The sequence below is a fragment of the Oncorhynchus keta genome, chromosome 7 (assembly GCF_023373465.1).
Source record: "Oncorhynchus keta strain PuntledgeMale-10-30-2019 chromosome 7, Oket_V2, whole genome shotgun sequence".
NCBI lineage: Eukaryota > Metazoa > Chordata > Actinopteri > Salmoniformes > Salmonidae > Oncorhynchus > Oncorhynchus keta.
This window is the reverse complement of record NC_068427.1, coordinates 2,146,776-2,169,704: the sequence shown is the minus strand read 5'-3', so window position 1 is coordinate 2,169,704 and position 22,929 is coordinate 2,146,776. Positions and strand designations below refer to the sequence as shown.

The following is a 22,929-nucleotide window of genomic DNA, read 5'->3' as shown; positions in this document are numbered from 1 at the left end:
TTCTAGATCGGAATTCCATGGTCTCTTTCTAGAGCTTCAACCTGAAGATCACTGACGTCACGATTCAACCTTGTTGTCTTGACAGCATCATAAATCTAGAGAATGCCAGACTTTGATGACAACGTTTGATGACATAATTTGTCCACGAGAAGGACCGCCGCTCACCTTCCTGTTCAAGTTAGCACAGCACAACAAGGTGAGTCCAAAGGTGTATTGTATGCTGCTGCAAAAATTATGTAATATGCCCACGAGATATGTATCTGTAGCTAAGAAAGTAATACTAAGTGTATGTTGTGTAGTAAGCTTGTGCCTTAGCCTAATTCCCACTCATAACTTAGCCAACTGTTCTGACTTGGTGGTGAACCTGTAGCATATAGCCTGTTTTATGAAAATGGCATTACTTATTGTAGGAGCTTTACTTGGCTGCTTATATGCCCCCTTTATTTATCCTACGGTTCTGAATTGGTGTACAGGGAGATCACTGAAATAACAGCCCATGTTCTGAATTCTGTCACTATACATTTAAAAAATGCTGAACAAAGAGTTATATTGACTTCGTCCATCCTAGCTCGGTTAATTGATGTCTTAATCGAAATTACGAATGGCCTCTTATCCGCTCGTCATTCCGTTATGCCATAGTTTGTACATCTCAATTGTCAGTAGAAACCACATTTGTTTAAGCAAGTCAGCCATATCAGATATGTTTTTTTAAGGAGTAAAAATGAACTGTTTCGCTGCCAGACGAGGCTCCGCTGATAACCAGGTGTAGCAGTGGTAAGGATTCACTCCATGGTGCTGAAAAGAAAGCTCTGCTGTTGAGACAGCTTTATGTAGGCCCTGACAGTTTAGGAGCACAATTTGTCACCCTATAGTGCAAGTAATGTATAGTTTAGTGTTGTGTATTTGGTTTGCTGACATGCATCTAAATAAAAATTGTAGTTAGCCCCAGCAAGATTTACTGTGCACATATCACCCAAAACTTTGCCATGTAATTATTTATGCAAAATATATTCAGATATTATTCCAATGTATGCATTTTTAGAGGCAAATACTCTGATGTGAATTCCTGGCTCAGTTGACTGTCCTAGCCTATTTCAATAGTAAACTTATTAGCCTACTATTAAAGCATTGTGAATTACCTTGGTCCTAGACCCATGTTAGCAAATCAAAACATTTAAAAACAAACACGTATTTTAATTTGGGACAGTTTATTTTCTTTTTGGGGAGTTTGAAATTGCACTTCGGGACAATTCTGGGATGGTTAGTCTCTCTCGAACCCTGCATATATCATGAGCATAGACACGATAGCTGTGTTTTATAATTATTAAATAAACTGAATTTACAGTAAAGCACATGATAATGCCAAAAAATAAAGTGTCCTTTGAATAGTATGTTGAGGGCAGGTGAGGAGAATCATGTTAACTTTACATATAATAAATTAGTTAGGATCACTTAAAGACGCAGGACAGATAAATACAGAGAACAAAAATAAACGTGCAATGCCATTGGCACATGGGTCGTGTGATGCAGTGAAGAATGATGGGTAGAAATTAGTGTTCACATTCCAGTGACCTCAGACGTCAGCAGAGAATAGTTAAGGAAGAGGGGAGAAGGGAAGGGTGAAGGAAAAATATAGAAAAAAGAGATTGGACACTTTCACACAACAGTGAAACTCTGCAGCATTCTGGCTTTTTAGGTCTCCATGTTACATTTACTATTGTATATTGGTCATGCATATGGATTTTATGATGCACTTTGATAAAAACCAATCCAATCTAATTCTGGATTTTCCCTAATTGAAAAACCTGCACCTAAGTCTCTTGAACTACAAATAGTGTGAGTTCAAACGTAGTCCTTTATCACAATAGAAGTTGTTGACTTAATAATTTAAGTCTCCCTGCAAAAAGGAGAAGCTCCGAAACCTCCTTACTATTTACATAAAAAGCACTTCCTTTTCATTCAAAATTTGACGCAACAATATTTCTTCACAAACGCATCACATCACTCGAGACTCATGGCCAATAGCATTGCTCAGTATAGCAATATTTATAGCAATTGCTCAGTATAGCAAAATATTTTTTTGTTTTCCACTTTTTATCCATTTTTACTTGCCTGACAATTAACTACAGAAAAATAATGTAACAATTATCCTAAGCATTCGGCATGCTGAAACACTATACGTAAACTCTTTACATTACATGAACAGAATTCAAGTCAATTTTTTTCACTTTGCTTTACAAATAGCCTCTTTAGCCTATTCAAAGCTGCTAAAAGCTTAATTAATTGTCAAGTGCTAAAGGAATCAGGTAGCCATTAAGTTCTCTGGGAGTATACATGGGGTTAATGGGGAGACAGTTGCTGCTGTTAGCTTCTTGATAGTGGAACCAGATTTGGGCCTCAGGATGTTGTCATGGATGACGGGTCATTCCACATGGCAGCCACGTCCCTGAACCTGTCAGTGGAATTGTGGGAAAGCATAGCCATTAGTCTCTTTCCAACCGCTCCTCTGCAAACCAAACCCTAAAAGAAAGAAGTCACATAAAACAAAGCCCTCATGTTGTAAATTGTGTGTATCAGTAAGGATTGAAGCATATGGATTGGGACTGTACCCCTGACACTGTCTCATTTCAGGGTTGTGTTCATAGGGAAGAAAACGGACTAAAACAGGGACAGACTACCTGGCCTTTGTTCTCCGTGCTCTCATGACCATGACCCAACTTTGAAGATAAATTATATGAACATTTCTGAAACTTTATGGGAAAAAGATTTTAATTTTGTTTTGTGATAATGAAATAGTGGTTTTAGAGGACAGTGAGAAGAAGGAGAGAGGTGAGAGCATAAGGGAACTTTAAAATACAAATTTCATCTCCAATATTGTATAATACACTGCTCAGCTCCTGGCTATACTGCCTCTGGCAAATACAGGAGTAGATGCTACCAACAACCACCAGGGTCAGATTCCCTTCTATTTAAAAGGTTAATGGACTTTGTGCTAGGACAAAGTCTCGGTCCCAAATGGCACCCTATTCCCTAAATATATAGGAAGTAGACTGCCATTTGGGATGCACACCGGCTGAATCCTCTGTAATAGCCTACTTGATTTATCTATAAATAAAGAGCTTGATACAGAAAAGGAAACCTAGTCAGTTGTACAGCTGAATGCCTTCAACTGAAATGTGTCTTCTGCATTTAACCCAAATTCCTCTGAATCAGAGAGGTGCAGGGGGCTGCCATAATCAACATCCACAGCGCCCGGGAAACAGTGGGTTAACTGGCTTGCTCAGGGGCAGAACTACATATTTTTTACTTTGTCAGCTCAGGGATTCGATGGAGCAACCTTTCGGTTACTGGCCCAATGCCCTAACCACTAGGTTATGTGTTACTTGTTACCTGTGTTGAGGTGGATGTGTTTTCTACTGGGCTCAGTCATAAGCCAGAGCAGTGACACTTAACCTAAAGCAGCCTGCCATGAAAGATCAATCACAATATTTATATAATCCTCGTCAATAATGACACAACATTTTCAAAATGTAATCAATTACTGACTAATAAAACATGTCATTGGGTTAGGTCTGTTGCCACCTAACTGCCATCACACGTTATGACTCATATTGATGCCAGAAATAGCCGTGGAGGCATTTGACAGAAGGCTTCTTTGCACAAAGGACTCCTCCTCAGACAACCATTTCACACTGAAATGTACTGGAGGTCACTGATTCGGCCTCATGCTAACTACTTGCATTAGCATTATTAGTGTAGGCGCTCTGATGTTGGCGGTGGGTAAGAGGTTACCTTGCGTTGATGAGGTACTGGGCAAGGCTGATGTTGGCTGGGCTTCCTGTGATAGTGATCTGGCGCTCCGACGAGCCCTCCATGGCATTAGCGATTTTGATCTGCGCCCCAGACATCTGGCGGATCTCGTTGATTTTGGTTCCCTGGCGCCCGATTATGCAGCCTATTAGCTGGGAAGAAATGGCAGCGGTTCTTAACTGGGAAACCTGGAACAGAAGCCTTGGGCTGGCTTTCATTGATTTGAGCTTTAAAAAGCTCAATCGTGAAAGCAGTGTGACATCATTGGCTCATTGCAGGGTCAGTTCCATTGAAACCCAGTAAATACAAGAAATTAATTTAAAGTAATTTGAGAAATGTTTCATTTTTCATGAGGTATTTTTCATGTCATTGAAAGTTGATGGTGTTACAAGGCAGCATTTTTAAGTCTGTGTATGTCTGTGTTAACTAATATTTGTCTTCACAGTAAAAGTTATCTTGTGGGGAAGAGTTTAAATGAGTTGACCCTGATACCGGTTCATTAGTTGTTTATTCTACTGTTGTCCTTTACTCACATCATTTGGAATTGTGAGTTCATGAGTACTGGCCGGGGGGCTGGTATCCAAACCTGTGTTGGGGAACAGGGAAGGAGAGAGCATGGCATAAATAGCATTTTTTTATCAATTGGAGGATGTCTTGCTGTGAGTCAGGACCTTGGTCTCAGGATTGCAGTCCTAAGGCATCAATGAACCAAGGACCTTAGTTTGTTACCATAGTAGTCAACATGAGAGTCGTGCCCTTGGGGTGAGATCCAACATAATAGAGATCCCATTGAGTGGGATCCAAATGTATTGCCACCCTTGACAGAGATGAGCAAAAAAGATTGTATAAAATAAATAATAAAAATACTGAGCTATATTGTATGCTCAAATAACAGGAATGTTTTTTTATTTTATACTAATACAATTGCTCTGAGAAAAATATTTTGTTTAAAGCCCCTATGCTGTCTTTTTAATTTAAATGTTTAAATCATCACTTTGTTCACTTATTATTATTTATTTTTATAACTTGTTATAATTTATTTCCCTGGGCCTCCTTTAGCCACTGAAATGCTCAGTCAGACTGTGTGGGCATGGGGATACAAATTTGAATATATGCTACATGACCAAAAGTATGTGGACCCCTGCTCGTCAAACATCTCATTCCAAAATAACTGCATTAATTTGGAGTTGGTCCCCCCTTTGCTGCTATAACAGCCTCAACACTTCTGGGAAGGCTTTCGACGAGATGTTGGAACATTGCTGCAATCTTGCTTCCATTCAGCCACCAGAGCATTAGTGAGGTCTGGCACTGATGTTGGGTGATTAGGCCTGGCTCGGTGTTCAGATCAGGGCTCTGTGGAGGACAGTCAAGTTCTTCAACACCGATCTTGACAAACCATTTCTGTACGGACCTCACTTTGTGCACGGGGGCTGAAACAGGAAAGGGCCTTCCCCAAGCTGTTGCCACAAAGTTGGAAGCACAGAATCGTTTAGAATGACATTGTATGCTGTGGCATTACAATGTCCCTTCCATGGAACTAAAGGGCCAAGCCCGAACCATGAAAAACAGCAAGACAATGCCATTGGATGAATCCCGGAACATATTCCAGTCTGTGCTAAAAAACAGTCCTGTAGTGTCGCATCCATGAATCTAAAGTGTAGTTTTACGTTTTACGTGCCCCCAACCGGTTGTGTTTTTTTGCTTGTTTGTAACTTATTTTTGTACTATTTTTGTACATAATGTTGCTGCTAAAACCTTTTTCCTTTTCCTAATCCTAGCAGAATCCTTTTTCTTCTTTCACGACTCTGACAAGCCCGAGGCGGAGGATATACGGCTCCCTCAGGAACAGGCCCGACCCCAGTGAGCTGCGTGAAGAGGAGATGGAGAAAGAGAGGCTGGAGGGCGGCCTTCTGAGGAGTAGGAAGCAATCGAATAAACCCCCACTCTCCTCAATTCTGCTCGCAAACATGCAACTTTTGGACAATAAAATGGAAGAGTTATTGGGAAGATTAAACTACCAACGGGACATGTAAAACTGTAATATCTTATGTTTCACGGAGTCATGACTGAACGACGACAATATCAACATACAGCTGGCTGGTTAGACGATGTACCGGCAGGATAGAACAGTGGCGTCTGGTAATGGTGGTCTATGTATTTTTGCAAACAACAGATGGTGCACGATATCTAAGGAAGTCTCGAGCTATTGCTCGAGCTATTGCTCGCCTGAGTTTCTCATGATATGCTGCAGACCACATAACCTACCGAGAGAGTTTTCATCTATATTCCTTGTAGCTGTTTACATACCACCAATGAGCTGTATTCCGCCATTAGCAAACAAGAAAACGCTCACCCAGAGGCAGTGCTGCTAGTAGTGGGGGACTTTAATGTAGGGAAACTTAAATCAGTTTTATCTATTTTCTATCAACATGCTAAATGTGGAAACAGAGGGAAAAGAACTTGCGCCTGTCCGGCGCTGCTGCCGGAGTCTCCCGCCTGTCCGGCGCTGCTGCCGGAGTCTCCCGCCTGTCCGGCGCTGCTGCCGGAGTCTCCCGCCTGTCCGGCGCTGCTGCCGGAGTCTCCCACCTGTCCCACGCTGCTGCCGGAATCTCCCGCCTGTCCCGCGCTGCTGCCGGAGTCTCCCGCCTGTCCGGCGCTGCTGCCGGAGTCTCCCGCCTGTCCGGCGCTGCTGCCGGAGTCTCCCGCCTGTCCGGCGCTGCTGCCGGAGTCTCCCGCCTGTCCCACGCTGCTGCCGGAATCTCCCGCCTGTCCCGCGCTGCTGCCGGAGTCTCCCGCCTGTCCTGCGCTGCTGCCGGAGTCTCCCACCTGTCCGGCGCTGCTGCCGGAATCTCCCGCCTGTCCCGCGCTGCTGCCGGAGTCTCCCGCCTGTCCGGCGCTGCTGCCGGAGTCTCCCGCCTGTCCGGCGCTGCTGCCGGAGTCTCCCGCCTGTCCCACGCTGCTGCCGGAATCTCCTGCCTGTCCCGCGCTGCTGCCGGAGTCTCCCGCCTGTCCGGCGCTGCTGCCGGAGTCTCCCGCCTGTCCCGCGCTGCTGCCGGAGTCTCCCGCCTGTCCGGCGCTGCTGCCGGAGTCTGAGGCGCCAGTGCCCCTCAGCCCAGAGGCGCCAGAGCCCCTCAGCCCAGAGGCGCCAGAGCTTCCGCCCCTCTGTCCCGAGCAGCTGCACCTCTGTCCCAAGCTGCCCCTCTGTCCAGTGGAGTCATTGAGAGGGGTTGCCATGGTTAGAGAGCCACGGAGGCGGACTAAGACAATGGTGAAGTGGGGTCCGCGTCCCGCGCCAGAGCCGCCACCGCGGACAAACGCCCACCCAGACCCTCCCCTATAGGTCAAGGTTTTGCGGCCGGAGTCCGCACCTTTGGGGGGGGGGGATACTGTCACGTTCTGACCTTTATTTCCTTTCTTTTGTATTTATTTAGTATGGTCAGGGCGTGAGTTGGGTGGGCAGTCTGTTTGTTTTTCTAGGTTTTGGGTATTTCTATGTTTCGGCCTAGTATGGTTCTCAATCAGAGGCAGTTGTCTCTGATTTGCACCAGGACTGTTTTTGGTTTTCCACATTTATTGTTTTGTTAGTTATTTCATGTCTAGTTCCTTTATTAAAGAACATGAATAACCACCACGCTGCATTTTGGTCCGCTTCTCCTTCACCACAGGAAAACCCTTACATAGTCACTTTAATTAACTCTACCCCCACACATTGACTCTGTACCTGCACCCTCTGTATATATTATTTTTTTTACTGCTCCTCTTTAATTACTTACTTTTATTTCTTATTCTTATTCATATTTTTTTTAACTACACTGTCAGTTAGGGGCTCGTACGTAAGCATTTTACTGTAACCTGTTGTTTTCGGCGCATGTGATTAATACAATTTTATTTTATTTGATCTGACCACTTCCGTATAGAGCGAGTCACTGGTACTTCCTACTTTAGATTTGGTTTGTATGCAGGAATCAGGAGGATATAATTATGGTCAGATTTGCCAAATGGAGGGTGGAGGAGAGCTTTGTATGCATCTCTGTTTGTGGAGAAAAGGAGGTCGAGAGTTATTTTCCCTCTGGTTGCACATTTGACAAATCAAATCAAATGTATTTATATAGCCCTTCGTACATCAGCTGATATCTCAAAGTGCTGTACAAAAACCCAGCCTAAAACCCCAAACAGCAAGCAATGCAGGTGTTGAAGCACATTGGCTAGGAAAAACTCCCAAGAAAGGCCAAAACCTAGGAAGAAACCTTGAGAGGAACCAGGCTATGAGGGGTGGCCAGTCCTGTTCTGGCTGTGTCGGGTGGAGATTATAACAGAACATGGCCAAGATGTTCAAATGTTCACAAATGACCAGCATGGTCAAATAATAGGTCTGGGACAGGTAGCACGTCCGGTGATCAGATCAGGATTCCAAAGCCGCAGGCAGAACAGTTGAAACTTTAGCAGCAGCACGGCCAGGTGGACTGGGGACAGCAAGGAGTCATCATGCCAGGTAGTCCTGAGGCATGGTCCTAGGGCTCAGGTCCTCCTCCACCGAGAGAGAAAGATATAATTAGAGAGAGCATACTTAAATTCACACAGGAAACCCGGTAAGACAGGAGAAGTACTCCAGATATAACAAACTGACAATCGCCCCCGACACATAAACTACTGCAGCATAAATACTGGAGGCTGAGACAGGAGGGGTCAGGAGACACTGTGGCCCCATCCGATGATACCCCAGGACAGGGCCAAACAAGAAGGATATAACACCACCCACTTTGCCAAAGCACAGCCCCCATACCACTAGAGGGATATCTTCAACCACCAACTTACCATCCTGAGACAAGGCCGAGTATAGCCCACAAAGATCTTCGCCACGGCACAACCCAAGGGGGGGAGCCAACCCAGACAGGAAGATCGCATCAGTGACTCAACCCACTCAAGTGACTCACCCCTCCTAGGGACGGCATGAAAGATCACCAGTAAGCCAGTAACTCAGCCCCTGTAATAGGGTTAGAGACAGAGAATCCCAGTGGAAAGAGGGGAACCGGCCAGGCAGAGACAGCAAGGGCGGTTCATTGCTCCAGAGCCTTTCCGTTCACATTCCCACTTCTGGGCCAGACTACACTCAATCATAGGACCAACTGAAGAGTTGAGTCTTCAGTAAAGACTTAAAGATTGAGACCGAGTTTGCGTCTCTCACATGGGTAGACAGACCATTCCATAAAAATGGAGCTCTATAGGAGAAAGCCCTGCCTCCAGCTGTTTGCTTAGAAATTCTAGGGACAATTAGGAGGCCTGCGTCTTGTGACCGTAGCGTACGTGTGGGTATGTACGGCAGGACCAAATCAGAGAGATAGGTAGGAGCAAGCCCATGTAATGCTTTGTAGGTTAGCAGTAAAACCTTGAAATCAGTCCTTGCCTTGACAGGAAGCCAGTGTAGGGAGGCTAGCACTGGAGTAATATGATCCAATTTTTTTATTCTAGTAAGGATTCTAGTAGCCGTATTTAGCACTAACTGAAGTTTATTTAGTGCTTTATCCGGGTAGCCGGAGAGTAGAGCATTGCAGTAGTCTAACCTAGAAGTAACAAAAGCATGGATTCATTTTTATGCATCAGTTTTGGACAGAAAGTTTCTGATTTTTGAAATGTTACATAACTGGAAAAAAGCTGTCCTTGTCTTTATATGTTCGTTAATAGAGAGATCAGGGGCCAGAGTAACGCCGAGGTCCTTCACAGTTTTATTTGAGACGACTGTACAACCATCAAGATGAATTGTCAGATTCAACAGAAGATCTCTTTGTTTCTTGGAACCTAGAACAAGCATCTCTGTTTTGTCCGAGTTTAAAAGTAGAAAGTTTGCAGCCATCCACTTCCTTATGTCTGAAACACAGGCTTCTATCGAGAGCAATTTTAGGACTTCACCATGTTTCATTGAAATGTACAGCTGTGTGTCATCCGCATCGCAGTGAAAGTTAAGATTATGTTTTCGAATGACATCCCCAGGAGGTAAAATATATAGTGAAAATAATAGTGGTCCTAAAATGGAACCTTGAGGACCACCGAAATTTACAGTTGATTTGTGAGAGGACAAACCATTCACAGAGACAAACTGATATCTTTCCGACAGATAATATCTAAACCAGGCCAGAACATCTCCGTGTAGACCAATTTGGGTTTCCAATCTCTCCAAACGAATGTGGTGATTGGTGGTATCAAAAGCAGCACTAAGGTCTAGGAGCACGAGGACAGATGCAGAGCCTCGGTCTGATGCCATTTAAAAGGTTATTTACCACCTTCACAAGTGCAGTCTCAGTGCTATGATGGGGTCTAAAACCAGACTGAAGCATTTCGTATACATTGTTTGCTTTCAGGAAGGCAGTGAGTTACTGCGCAACAGCCTTTTCTAAAATGTTTGAGAGGGATGGAAGATTCGATATAGGCCAATAGTTTTTTATATTTTCTGGGTCAAGGTTTGGCTTTTTCAAGAGAGGATTTATTACTGCCACTTGTAGTGAGTTTGGTACACATCTGGTGGATAGAGAGCCGTTTATTATGTTCAACATAGGAGGGCCAAGCACAGGAAGCAGCTCTTTCAGTAGTTTACTTGGAATAGGGTCCAGTATGCAGCTTGAAGTTTTAGAGGCCAGGATTATTTTCATCATTGTGTCAAGAGATATAGTACTAACACACTTGAGTGTCTCTCTTGATCCTAGGTCCTGGCAGAGTTGTGCAGACTCAAGACAACTGAGCTTTGGAGGAATACGCAGATTTAAAGAGGAGTCTGTATTTTGCCTTCTAATGATCGTGATATTTTCCTCAAAGAAGTTAATGAATTCATTACTGCTGAAGTGAAAGCCATCCTCAGTTGGGGAATGCTGCTTTTTAGTTAGTTTGCGACAGTATCAAAAATTAATTTTGGATTGTTCTTATTTTCCTCAATTAAGTTGGAAAAATAGGATGATCGAGCAGCAGTAAGGGCTCTTCGATACTGCACGGTACTGTCTTTCCAAGCAAGTCGGAAGACTTCCAGTTTGGTGTGGCGCCAAACTAGTTAAAATGAGTTCCTCAGTTAGGTGGTAAACTGATTTTTTCCCTCTGACATCCTTGGTTAGGCAGTCTGGAAGGGCATCAAGGAATCTTTGTGTTGTCTGTGAATTTATAGGACGACTTTTGATGCTCCTTGGTTGGGGTCTGAGCAGATTAGGTGTCAGGAAAATAACCTCACACTCAACGTCAACAAAACTAAGGAGATGATTGTGGACTTCAGGAAACAGCAGAGGGAACACCCCCGTATCCACATCGATGGAACAGTAGTGGAGAGGTTAGCAAGTTTTAAGTTCCTCGGCATACACATCACAGACAAACTGAATTGGTCCACCCACACAGACAGCATCGTGAAGAAGGCGCAGAAGCGCCTCTTCAACCTCAGGAGGCTGAAGAAATTCGGCTTGTCACCAAAAGCAATCACAAACTTTTACATGCACAATCGAGAGCATCCTGGCGGGCTGTATCACTGCCTGGTACGGCAACTGCTCCGCCCACAACCGTAAGGCTCTCCAGAGGGTAGTGAGGTCTGCACAACGCATCACCGGGGGCAAACTACCTGCCCTCCAGGACACCTACACCACCCGATGTTACAGGAAGCATTTCGCTACACTCGCATTAACATCTGCTAACCATGTGTATGTGACAAATAACATTTGATTTGATTTGATTAGATTAGATTTATTTGTTGCAATTACAAACGTAAAAAAATCCGATAGTCCGATAGTCCAGGATTATGAGGGAAAAATATCCGATAGTCCGATAGTCCAGGATTATGAGGAAAAACATTAAGATCCACAACATTTATTCCATGGGACAAAACTAGATCCAGAGTATGACTGTGACAGTGAGTAGGTCCAGAGACATGTTGGACAAAACCCACTGAGCCGTTGATGGTTCCGAAAGCCTTTTGGAGTGGGTCTGTGGACTTTTCCATGTGAATATTAAAGTCACCAAAAATTTGAATATTATCTGCTATGACTACAAGGTCCGATAGGAATTCAGGGAGCTCAATGAGGAATGCTGTATATGGCCCAGGAGGCCTGTAAACAGTAGCTATAAAAAGTGATTGAGTAGGCTGCATAGATTTCATGACTAGAAGCTCAAAAGACGAAAACATATTTATTTATTTTTGAACATTTGAAATTTACTATCGTAAATGTTAGCAACACCTCCGCCTTTGCGGGATGCAGGTGAGGTTTCATTTAACACAGTAAAATCTTCAGGCTTAAGCCATGTTTCAGTCATGCCAATCACATCAAGATTATGATCAGTGATTAGTTAATTGACTATAATTGCCTTTGAAGTAAGGGATCAAATATTAAGTAGCCCTATTTTGAGATGTAAGGTATCACAATTTCTTTCAATAATGACAGGAATGGAGGAGGTCTTTATCCTAGTGAGATTGCTAAGGCGAACACCTCCATGTTTAGTTTTGCCCAACCCAGGTCGAGGCACAAACACAGTCTCAATGGGGATAGCTGAGCTGACTACACTGACTGTGCTCGTGGCAGACTCCAATAAGCTGTCAGGCTGACTAACTGCACCCTATTTCATTGTGGAGCTAGAGGAGTTAGAGCCCTGTCTATGTTGGAAGATAAGATGAGAGCACCCCTCCAGCTATAATGGAGTCAGTCACTCCTCAGCAGGCCAGGCTCGGTCCTGTTTGTGGGTGAGTCCCAGAAAGAGGGCCAATTATCTACAAATTCTATCTTTTGGGGGCAGAAAACAGTTTTCAACCAGCATTGAGTTGTGAGACTGCTGAAGAGCTCATCACTCCCCCTAACTGGGAGGGGGCCAGAGACAATTACTCGTTGCCGACACAGCTTTCTAGCTGATTTACACGCTGAGGCTATGTTGCACTTGGTGACCTCTGACTGTTTCATCCTACCATCGTTGGTGCCGACGTGGATAACAATATCTCTATACTCTCTACACTCGCCAGTTTAAGCTTTAGCCAGCACCATCTTCAGATTAGCCTTAACGTCGGTAGCCCTGCCCCCTGGTAAACAGTGTATGATCGCTGGATGATTCGTTTTAAGTCGGTAATGGAGTCGCCAATGACTAGGGTTTTCAATTTGTCAGAGCTAATGGTGGGAAGCTTCAGCGTCTCTGACCCCGTGACGGGAGGAGTAGAGACAAAAGAAGGTTTGGCCTCAGACTCCGACTCGCTGCTTAAAGGGGAAAACCGGTTGAAAGTTTCTATCGGCTGAATGAGCGACACCGGTTAAGGGGATTTATACTAACATTACTATCTGTACTTACTGGTAGCACAGACGCTGTTTCATCCTTTCCTAAATTACCCTTGCCTAACGATTGCGTCTGAAGCTGGGCTTGCAACACAGCTATCTTCGCCGTAAGGCGATCGTTCTCCTCTATATTATGAGTACAGCGACTGCAATTAGAAGGCATCATGTTAATGCTACTACTTAGCTTCAGCTGTTGGAGGTCCTGACGAACCACGTCCAGATAAAGCTTCCGGAGTGATAATTATTTATTATTATTATAAAGTTGAATGACAAAAAGTTGAGTGAGGGAAAAACCAAACATATAAACAGTAATTAAAAAGTAAAAACCTTAAAGTTGTCAGGTAGCAAAGTAAGGTTGGCAACAAAATGCACAGCAAAACGTAAACAAGTCTGCAAGTTGTGACCGGAAATGCCGTCACCAATGCAGCAAAAAGCATAATGGTAGAAATGAGGAAAAATTGATTTAAGTTTGCCTGCATTAATGTCCCTGGCCTTATAGAGCTGGTTGAGTGCAGTCTTAGTGCCAGCATCAGTGTGTGGTGGTAAATAGACAGCTACGAATAATACAATTGACAACTCTCTTGGTAGACAGCTTGGTCTACAGTTTACCATAGGATACTCAACCTCAGGTGAAAAATACCTCAAGACTTCTTTAATATTAAACATCGCACACCAGCTGTTATTGACAAATAGACACACACCCCCATCCCTCGTCTTACCAGACGCAGCTTCTCTGTTCGGCCGGTGCATGGAAAATCCCGCCAGCTCTATATCGTCATTCAGCCACGACTCGGTGAAACATAAGATATTACAGTTTTTATTGTCCCGTTGGCAGGATAATCTTGATTTCCAATGATTGCACGTTGGCAAATAGAACAGATGACAGTGGGAGTTTACTCACTTGCACAAATTCTCAAAAGGCAGCCCGAATGACAGGGATTTGGGCCTGTTCCCGGAAAAACAGTATATTCTTCTCGTTAGACTCGTTAAAGGAAAAAGCTTCCTCCAGTTCGAGGTGAGTCATCGCTGTTCTGATGTTATTTTTGGTCATAAGAGACGGTAGCAGCCACAGTATTTACATAATTAGTTAAAAAATAAGTTGTAAACAACAACAAAACCTAAGAAAATAGCACAGTTGGTTAAGAGCATGTAAAACATCACCCATCCTCTCTGGCTACTCTTCCCGTGGTCTAGAAACATTAAGGCAGTTATATACAGTTTAGAATATCACATGATATTACATTTCATAACACTTTTCACAACACAAAGTTTGTGCCCTCAGGCCACTACTCTACTACAACATATCTACAATACAAAATCCATGTGTACGTGTGTGTAGAGTGCGTGTCTTATCACACTCCCTGCTATTCCATAAGGTATATTTTAATATTTTTTTTATCTGATTCTACTGCTTGCATCAGTTACTTGATGTGCAACAGACTTCCCTGTAGCCATGGCTCTATGTATTATTGTGCTTCTCACATAGTCTGTTCTTGACTTGGGGATTGTGAAGAGACCTGGCATGTTTTGTGGGGGAATGATGAAGTCAATATCTCCATGCTGCCTTGTTTTGGGCCGTTTGTAATTTCCCGAGGTCCCTCTTTGTGGCACCTGACCACCCGAGTGAACAGTAGTCCAGGTGAGACAAACTAGGGCCTGTAGGACCTGTTTTGTTGATAGTGTTGTTAAAAAGGCAGAGCAATGCTGGCTTTACTCAAAGCCAGTGGCATGTTATTAGTAAAGATTGAAAAAAGTTTGGGGCCTAGACAGCTGCCCTGGGGAATTCTACCTGTACCATGTTGGAGAGGCTTCCATTAAAGAACACCCTGTGTCTTCTGTTAGACAGGTAACTCTTTACACACAATATAGCAGGCGGCGTAAAGCCATAACATACGTTTTTCTATCTGAAAGACAATGATCGATAATATCAAAAGCCCACTGAAGTCTAACAAAACAGCTCCCATAATCTTTTTATCATCAGTTTCTCTCAGCCAATCACCAGTAATTTGTGTAAGTGAATGAATGTCCTTACCCACAAGCGTTCTATTAGTATGTTGTCAATTTGCGTACGGTAAAATAGCATTGTATCTGGTCAAACAGTATTTTTTCTAAAGTTTACTAAGGGTTGGTAACAGGCTCAGGCAGCAAAAGGGGCTTTACTATTCTTGGGTAGGGGAATTACTTTTTTCTTCTCTCCAGGCCTGAGGGTACACACTATCTAGTAGGCTTAGATTGAAGATATGGCAAATAGGAAAGGCAATATCATCCGCTATTATCCTCAGGAATTTTCCATCCAAGTTATCGGATCCCAGGGGCTTGTCATTGTTGATAGACACAATCTTTTTTTTCACCTTTTCCAGACTAATTTTACGGAATTTAAAATTATAATGCTTGTCTTTAATAATTTGATTAGTTATACTTGGATCTGTAGTTTCAGTATTTGTTGCTGGCATGTCATGCCTAAGTTTGCTAATTTTGCCAATGAAAAAATCATTGAAGTAATTGGTTTTGTGATGAATGAGCCAATATCATTGGGTTTTGTGATGAATGAGCCATCTGATTCAATGAATGATGGAGCTGAGTTGACCATTTTTCCCAAAATTTCATTTAAGGTGCTCCAAAGCTTTTTACTATTATTATTTAGTATAGTATAGTTTCTTCTTTTTATTCAGTTTAATCACATGATTTGTCAATTTGCATTACATTTGCCAATTGGTTATGCAGCAACACTTATTTGCTATTCCTTTTGCCTCATCCCTCCTGCTCTAGTTTTGTCTTATCTTGATTATTGTTCAGTTGTGTGGTCGAGTGCTGCAAGAAAAGACCTAGTTAAGCTGCAGCTGGCCCTGAACAGAGTGGCACGTCTTGCTTTTCATTGTAATCAAAGTGCTGATATACATATCCCATAACACACAGTATGACTTAAGTATGATCCCCACTTAGAGACAACGATAGCCAGCTGCCTCTAATTGGGAATCATACCAAAACATCAACATGTAAAAAAACAACTAGAACCCCACATAAAATATAAACTAGACTAAACCCCTAGTCACGCCCTGACCTACTCATAGAAATAAATGCTTTTTAAAATTTTTATGGTCAGGACGTAACAGTACCCCCCACAAAGGTGCTGACTCTGACCGCAAAACTTGAAACAAAAAGGGCAGGTGAGGGGGAGTGTCTAGTGTCGGTGGCAGCTCTGGTGCGGTGCGGTGCGAAGTCGCTCTTCCCGCGGATCCACCAGCATCGGGGGCGGCTCTGGTGCAGGACGGAGAACCCGCTCATCCCGCTCATCCAACCATGGACCCAGGCTGAGCACTGTGCCTGGACTGGACCTAGGTGCAGAAGAAGACTCCTGCCATGGAGCGGGACTGGACGCTGTGCCTGGACTAGGCACCAACACAGAAAACAACTCTGGCCTTGGAGCTAAACTGGACATCATGCTCAGACTGGGCATCAACGCAGGGGAAGGCTCCGGTCATGGAGCTGGAGGTTCCGGACCGTTGACCTTCGCAGGAGGTTCCGGACCGTTGACAGTCTCAGGAGGTTCCGGGCTGTGGACCATCGTTGGAGGTTCCGGACTGTGGACCGTCGCCGGAAGCTCTGGACTGGGGATCGTCCCAGGAAGCCTGGTGCATGGAGCCGGCACAGGACGTACCGGTCTGGAGACACGCACTTCAGGGAGAGTGCGAGGAGGAGACATATGACGTACCGGACTGGAGAGGCGCACTTGAGGCCAGAAACGTGGAACCGGCACAGGTTGCACCAGACTGCTAACCGGATCCTCTGGTCGGATGTTGAGCTGAACACACTTGCACAACATCTCATCTCACTTTCTCCCAACTTCGCCATTGCCTTCCTGACAGTCTCTGGTCCATCCTCTGCTCAGTTGCCAGCTCCATGTGCCACCCCCCCCCCCAAAAAAAAAATTGGGGTTGTCCTTGGGCTTTCTGTAGCCGCGAACCCTGTCGTCATCGCTGTCCTCCATTATCTCCTTCCGTCTGTTTCCACGCAAGGGTTTTGCATCTCCCCATCACTTCTTCCCATGTCCAGAAATCCTTTACCTGGTGAACACGCTGCTTCGTCCTGGTTTGACGGGATATTCTGTCACGTTCGCTGGAGTGAATATCGGACCAAGGCGCAGTGCATGTTGAGTTCCACATGAGTTTATGATAAAGTGAAACTGAACAAAGACAAAAACAAATAAACTAACATCGAACCGTGACAACAGCGATGCTATGTGCACTAACTCAAAACAATATACCTTAACACACAGGTGGAAAAAATGCTACTTAAGTATGATAGCCAGCTGCCTCTAATTGGGAATCATACCAAAACACCAACATAGAAAAACCAATGAGAACCCCGCATAGAAAATATAAACTAGACTAAACCCCTAGTCACGCCCTGACCTACCCTACCAAAGAAAATAAAAGCTTTTTATGGTCAGGGTGTGACAAGATGCAATAAATACATGATGATTTCATTCCTGTGCTGTTTGTAACTATGCTGATAAGTCGAATGAGCCTGAAACAGGTTGCTGTCACGATCGAAGCGGACCAAAGCGCAGCATGGTGTGAATGCATCATTTAATAGCTGACGAAAAACACGAAGTAAACTGTACAAAAACAATAAACAAATAACGACCGTGAAGCTATCATAAGAACTGTGCTGACACAAGCAACTAACATAGACAATCACCCACAAACAAACAGTGAAACCCAGGCTACCTAAGTATGATTCTCAATCAGAGACAACTAATGACACCGTCCTCTGATTGAGAACCATACTAGGCCGAAACATAGAAATCCCAAAATCATAGAAAAACAAACATAGACTGCCCACCCCAACTTGACCATACTAAATAATGACAAAACAAAGGAAATAAAGGTCAGAACGTGACAGTTGCAGGCATTGGTTACAGTTTGAAGCTTTTTCTTGATTGGGCGGCTTGATGAAAGCCAGTCAATATTTAAATCACCCAGAATAAAATACCTCTCTGTTAATATCACATACAATATCAAGCATTTCACACGTTATACAGATACTGACTGTTAGCACTTGGTGGTCTATAGCAGCTTCCCACAAGAATGGGCGTCATGTGAGGCAGATGAACCTGTAGCTATATTACTTCAACAATATTTGACATTAGATCGTCTCTAAGCTTTACTGGAATGTGGTTCTGAATATAACCATGTATTGCTACCACTGTATCATCAGAGGTATTATCTAAGTGAGTTTCAGAGATAGTCAGAATATGAATGTCATCTGTCACTAGAAAGCTACATTTTTTCTCAGGTTTTTGCCTGCAGTTCTGTTATACTCACAGACATCATTCAAACAGTTTTAGAAACTTCAGAGTGTTTTATATCCAAATCCACTAATTATATGCATATTCAAGCTTTTAGGACTGAGTAGCAGGCAGTTTACCCTGGGCACCTTTTTATCCAAGCTACTCAATACTGCCCCTCTGTCCCAAATAAGTAAATGCGGGCTATATTTAGCACTTTTCTGGGATGCTTGATTGTTTTCATTGCTTTACTGGGAAGCTTAGCAGAAGTAAACATGCTCATGTTATTTGTGTTAAGTGTAGGGTGAGCTGCACACAGTGGAATTCCTACTAGGGCACACCACCTCAGTGGTAACGGTATAACTCTGGTTCAAAAGCACATGATTACTGCATACAATAGCTGTCGTATCAGCAGAGGCATTCAGGGCAGTTAGAGGGCCATAATTTAGGTAAATACCATTGTGTCTACCAACGCCCCTGGGATAATTTATATTTACTGAAGCATTATGATAATTTAGCGACACAATGGTAGGGATTAACTGAGCTGTGTCACGCCTTGGTCATAGTATTTTGTGTTTTCGTTATATATTTGGTCAGGCCAGGGTGTGACATGGGTTTATTTTGTTGTGTTTCGTATTGGGGTTTTGTAGGCATTGGGATTGCGGCTGAGTAGGGGTGTAGCATAGGTTTGGCTGCCTGAGGCGGTTCTCAATCAGAGTCAGGTGATTCTCGTTGTCTCTGATTGGGAACCATATTTAGGTAGCCGGGGTTTCACTGTGTATTTCGTGGGTGATTGTTCCTGTCTCTGTGTAGTGTTCACCAGATAGGCTGTAATTAGGTTTTCACGTTCCGTTTGTTGTTTTGTATTTATTTAGTTATTTCATGTATCGCTATTTTTTCATTAAAGAACATGAGTAACCACCACGCTGTATTTTGGTCCTCTCCTTCGACAGACAAACGGCGTTACAAGCTGGGCTTGGATCATTGATAAGACATTGTCTCATCGCAGCCTTATAATCCTGTGAAAGGATCCAGGAACTAAAATGATTTTGGTGGATCCCATCCTCCTTATAAAACAAGAAGATATCAAGAACAAGAAGATATCAAAATTGTTATTAATGTTACACCCACAGAGCTGCAATTGTCAAGTAGACAGTTATGGAGGGCTACAAGTCTGCTGAAACATTCAATGCCATGATTTAGGGAAGGCACAGGGCCAGATATTATGGGGTGTTTGTTGGTGTCATGCAGAGACCCAGTCAGTTCTTTAAAATCCATCTTCAGCTGTTCTGAGCTGCCCTTTATAATGTCATTGAATCCCACATGAACTATGATAGACTCAATTTCCCGATGCAGGTTTAAAATGTTTGGGAGGTGTTTATTGATGTACTCTTGCTCCTGGATAGCATAATGTTTTTGCTCCAGGGACTAAGACAGTTCTCACCATTGAACTGCCCAATACATTGACCGGAGAAGGGGATGGAGAAATCCACCCACTCCTATCCCTCACACAACTCTTGGAACATTTCACAGGCCCACTAGAAGCAGAATAGCATACACTCGCAGCTCCTGGCGATAGGTCCAGACCTTCCACAGCATGCAGAGCCCTGTCAGATCCAGAGAGAGGGAAAGGAGCCGAACTCGATGACGAAGCCTCTATTGGAGTCAGTGTAAAAAAATAAATAAAAAAAAACATGCCATTTAGCGGACGCTTTTATCCAAAGCGACTTACAGTCATGTGTGCATACATTCTACATACATTCTACGTATGGGTGGTCCCGGGAACCGAACCCACTACCCTGGCGTTACAAGCGCCATGCTCTACCAACTGAGCTACAGAAGGACCACGTGTAGTTGGAATCAGCACAGCTGTTGCAGACACAGGCAGTCCCAGCGATGAAGGAGCAGGTGATCAGGTACCAGGGCGGCAAAGCTATTCTTCATGTCGATCTGATCCAGACCTCTCGCAGACACTCTAGTCCATTTAACATGCCGCTGCCTTTGGTTTTCACAACTTGTGACATGGCACCAGCGCCGTTTGGAACAATCCTCTTGCTGTTCAAAGTCTATTCCACTACAATATTGAGAAGAAGCATATGGAGACGACATCCTTGGCAGGCAAGTTCCTGGTAGCATAGGCCATTTGAATTGGGACAGATGACAAGGCGGGGATACATCTATCAAACCAGAGCGGTGTATAGCCACAGGAGTTGAGAATGAGAAATTTGCATTTTCCCCATAAGTTCGCGCAGAATTGAAATTGGTTTCTAAGGATATCCACCTCATTCCTGAATCCTGAAATCCTCCGCATTGGTACTCCGGATTGTCAATATTGTCCCGGACAAGAGCATAATAACCACAGCTTCTACAGCGGTGGAAATGTTCATAAGCTATTCCAGGTGAAGGGGGCTCCATTGCAACCTAGCTAGCTGTCTAGTTGGTAAACATCTAGTCCAAACCAGCAGGTTTTGACACAAACATTTATGAACAAAATAAAACTTCGGAAACAACAGGCCAAACGAACAGGTCGAGGTGCAGAAGGTATCTGAGTTCATGACAGTCATATTCTTTGGCCTACCACTTCGCGGTTGAGCCGTTGTTGCTCCTAGACGTTTCCACTTCACAATAATAGCTCGTACAGTTGACCGCAGCAACTCTAGTAGGGCAGAAATGTTAAGAACTGACTTGTTGGAAAGGTAGCCCCCTATGACGGTGCCACGTTGAAAGTCACTGAGCTCTTTAGTTAGGCCATTCTACTGCCAATGTTTGTCTTTGGAGATGGCTTTGTGGTCAAAAATGGCCAAATCCACTCATTTGAAGGGGGTGTCCACACACTTTTGTATAAATAGTGAATTTATATACAGCCCTGATTGGCTGATATAATTGTATAGAGCCCACCGCTACCCCTTTAAAAAAAAATAGTAACAAAGGCTCATGGTATTCAACCTGCCATTTGGGGCTTGAGCTGGACCCTGAAAGTGACAAACTTCCACAGGTGTGTAGGCTACGTTATTATTGAAATAAAAGACATGCAGATCACACATCTTCATTTGCTATATCATTCTTGTACTGTTTTCAATAGGTCACTAGAAGATGCAGGACCAAAACAGCCTGTTTGCTATGTGGGCCATCCTTGCTTTTACTCTTCATTGCAGAAAGCCATGATTATCTACAGGGCAGACTCTAGGCCTCTGTGTCTCAGAGGTCAAACACAGTAAGTTATAGTTAGAACTGAGACACAGAGGCCCATGGTATAATCTTCAATATCATCACAAAGCCTAATTAATCATTCGAAATAGACATTCTGATGATACTATTTAAATTTGTCTAATGAGTAAATACTCTTGAGTTACACATTTTGGAATGTTTCTGTGTCTTACATATGATAAGGAACGACATACACAAGTAATATAATATTAACAAAACAATTACTTTATTGAAAGAATAAGGTTAGGGGAATACATTGTCTCATTCAAACCTAGAAACAAAGTGCAAGTTGCATCACTATTAGAACCATAAAATAATACACAACTACCTGCCCTCGCATTGGGATACCACAAAAGCAATCCACGTCATATTCTCCTTTCTATCTTTCCTGTAACAAAGACAACCATTTCTAGAGTAGTCCTCAAGTACATTTAAGTTTCACTCTTTCTGTTCTGACATTCAGCCAAATGTTAGCTTGGTCTTCGATCTGTTTGTGCTATATGTACAGCCAACTGCTGTGGTAACATGGCATGCCAACTGTCATGCATTAGAAGTTAGCACGACAGCATAAACAGATCTGGGACCAGGCTAGAGCATTTTTACGACCTGCACCACCAGCTTGGTATGTACAGCAGCCACCTCCAACAGCAACAACCTTGGATGATTGGGGGGAACCAGTTCAGCTGCTTCTCTGCCAGTCAAAGTTTATCTGTCTGTCCTTTGTGTGTGTCATACTCTTCATCATCATCTTCATCAAGTAGCTTCTCATCAAAAGCATCTTCTTCCAAGAAGTCCATGACCTCATGGTCCTCCCTCAGTGATGACCCTTTAGCACATAAAAAGGTGACTATCAATGGAAGGCAATTGTGTCACAAGTTGTTTGCAAGGTGACAAAGTTCAATTATATAATCTTAAGGTTTTCACTTGAACATTGGAGAAAACATGTAACATAATTTAATATCTGATAGTCCATAACTGAAATATGATCATGTATGCCTGTAGCGAATCCACCTAGACCTCCAGCCCGAGTTTTCAGAAATCATATGATCTATCTATACATCCATTCTTGCATTCAACAGCCAGAAGGCTTATTATTTTTTAGGAATCACATCACAAATAAACATCAACCTTATGAGATATCTAGCTAGCTAATAATAATTTATTCTGTCTTGCAGGCCAGTTTGTTTTTAGCTCTAATGACAAATACTTTTCAAATTGTCAATTTTAGCTATTTATTTTGTATAGTCAAGGAAAACATTAACATAAAAATACAAGACAGAAGCTAAATCAAGTAGGCTACTTCGGTCTGTTGTGGGTGACTGACTGACTGCAGCTGAAACAACA

The 22,929-nt window shown here is 43.4% G+C and overlaps 1 protein-coding gene across 6 annotated transcripts in view; it reads right to left on the bottom strand.

Moving 5' to 3' along the window:
- Positions 1–1,191: 1,191 nt before the first annotated feature.
- pcbp3 (poly(rC) binding protein 3) overlaps positions 1,192–22,929 on the bottom strand; it is a 125,365-nt gene continuing 103,627 nt past the window's right edge. For 4 of the 6 annotated variants that reach the window (XM_035773032.2, XM_035773036.2, XM_035773035.2 and 1 more), the window contains 3 exons: positions 4,344–4,396; positions 3,793–3,962; positions 1,192–2,452 (listed from right to left, as the gene is read on the bottom strand). In XM_035773032.2, coding sequence (XP_035628925.1) covers positions 2,398–2,452; positions 3,793–3,962; positions 4,344–4,396 — 278 coding nt within the window. In that variant the 3' untranslated portion in view covers positions 1,192–2,397. Of the gene's footprint in view, positions 2,453–3,792; positions 3,963–4,343; positions 4,397–21,789; positions 22,412–22,929 lie in introns of those variants that run through there. The other 2 variants (XM_035773037.1, XM_035773039.1) reach the window with 1 other exon arrangement.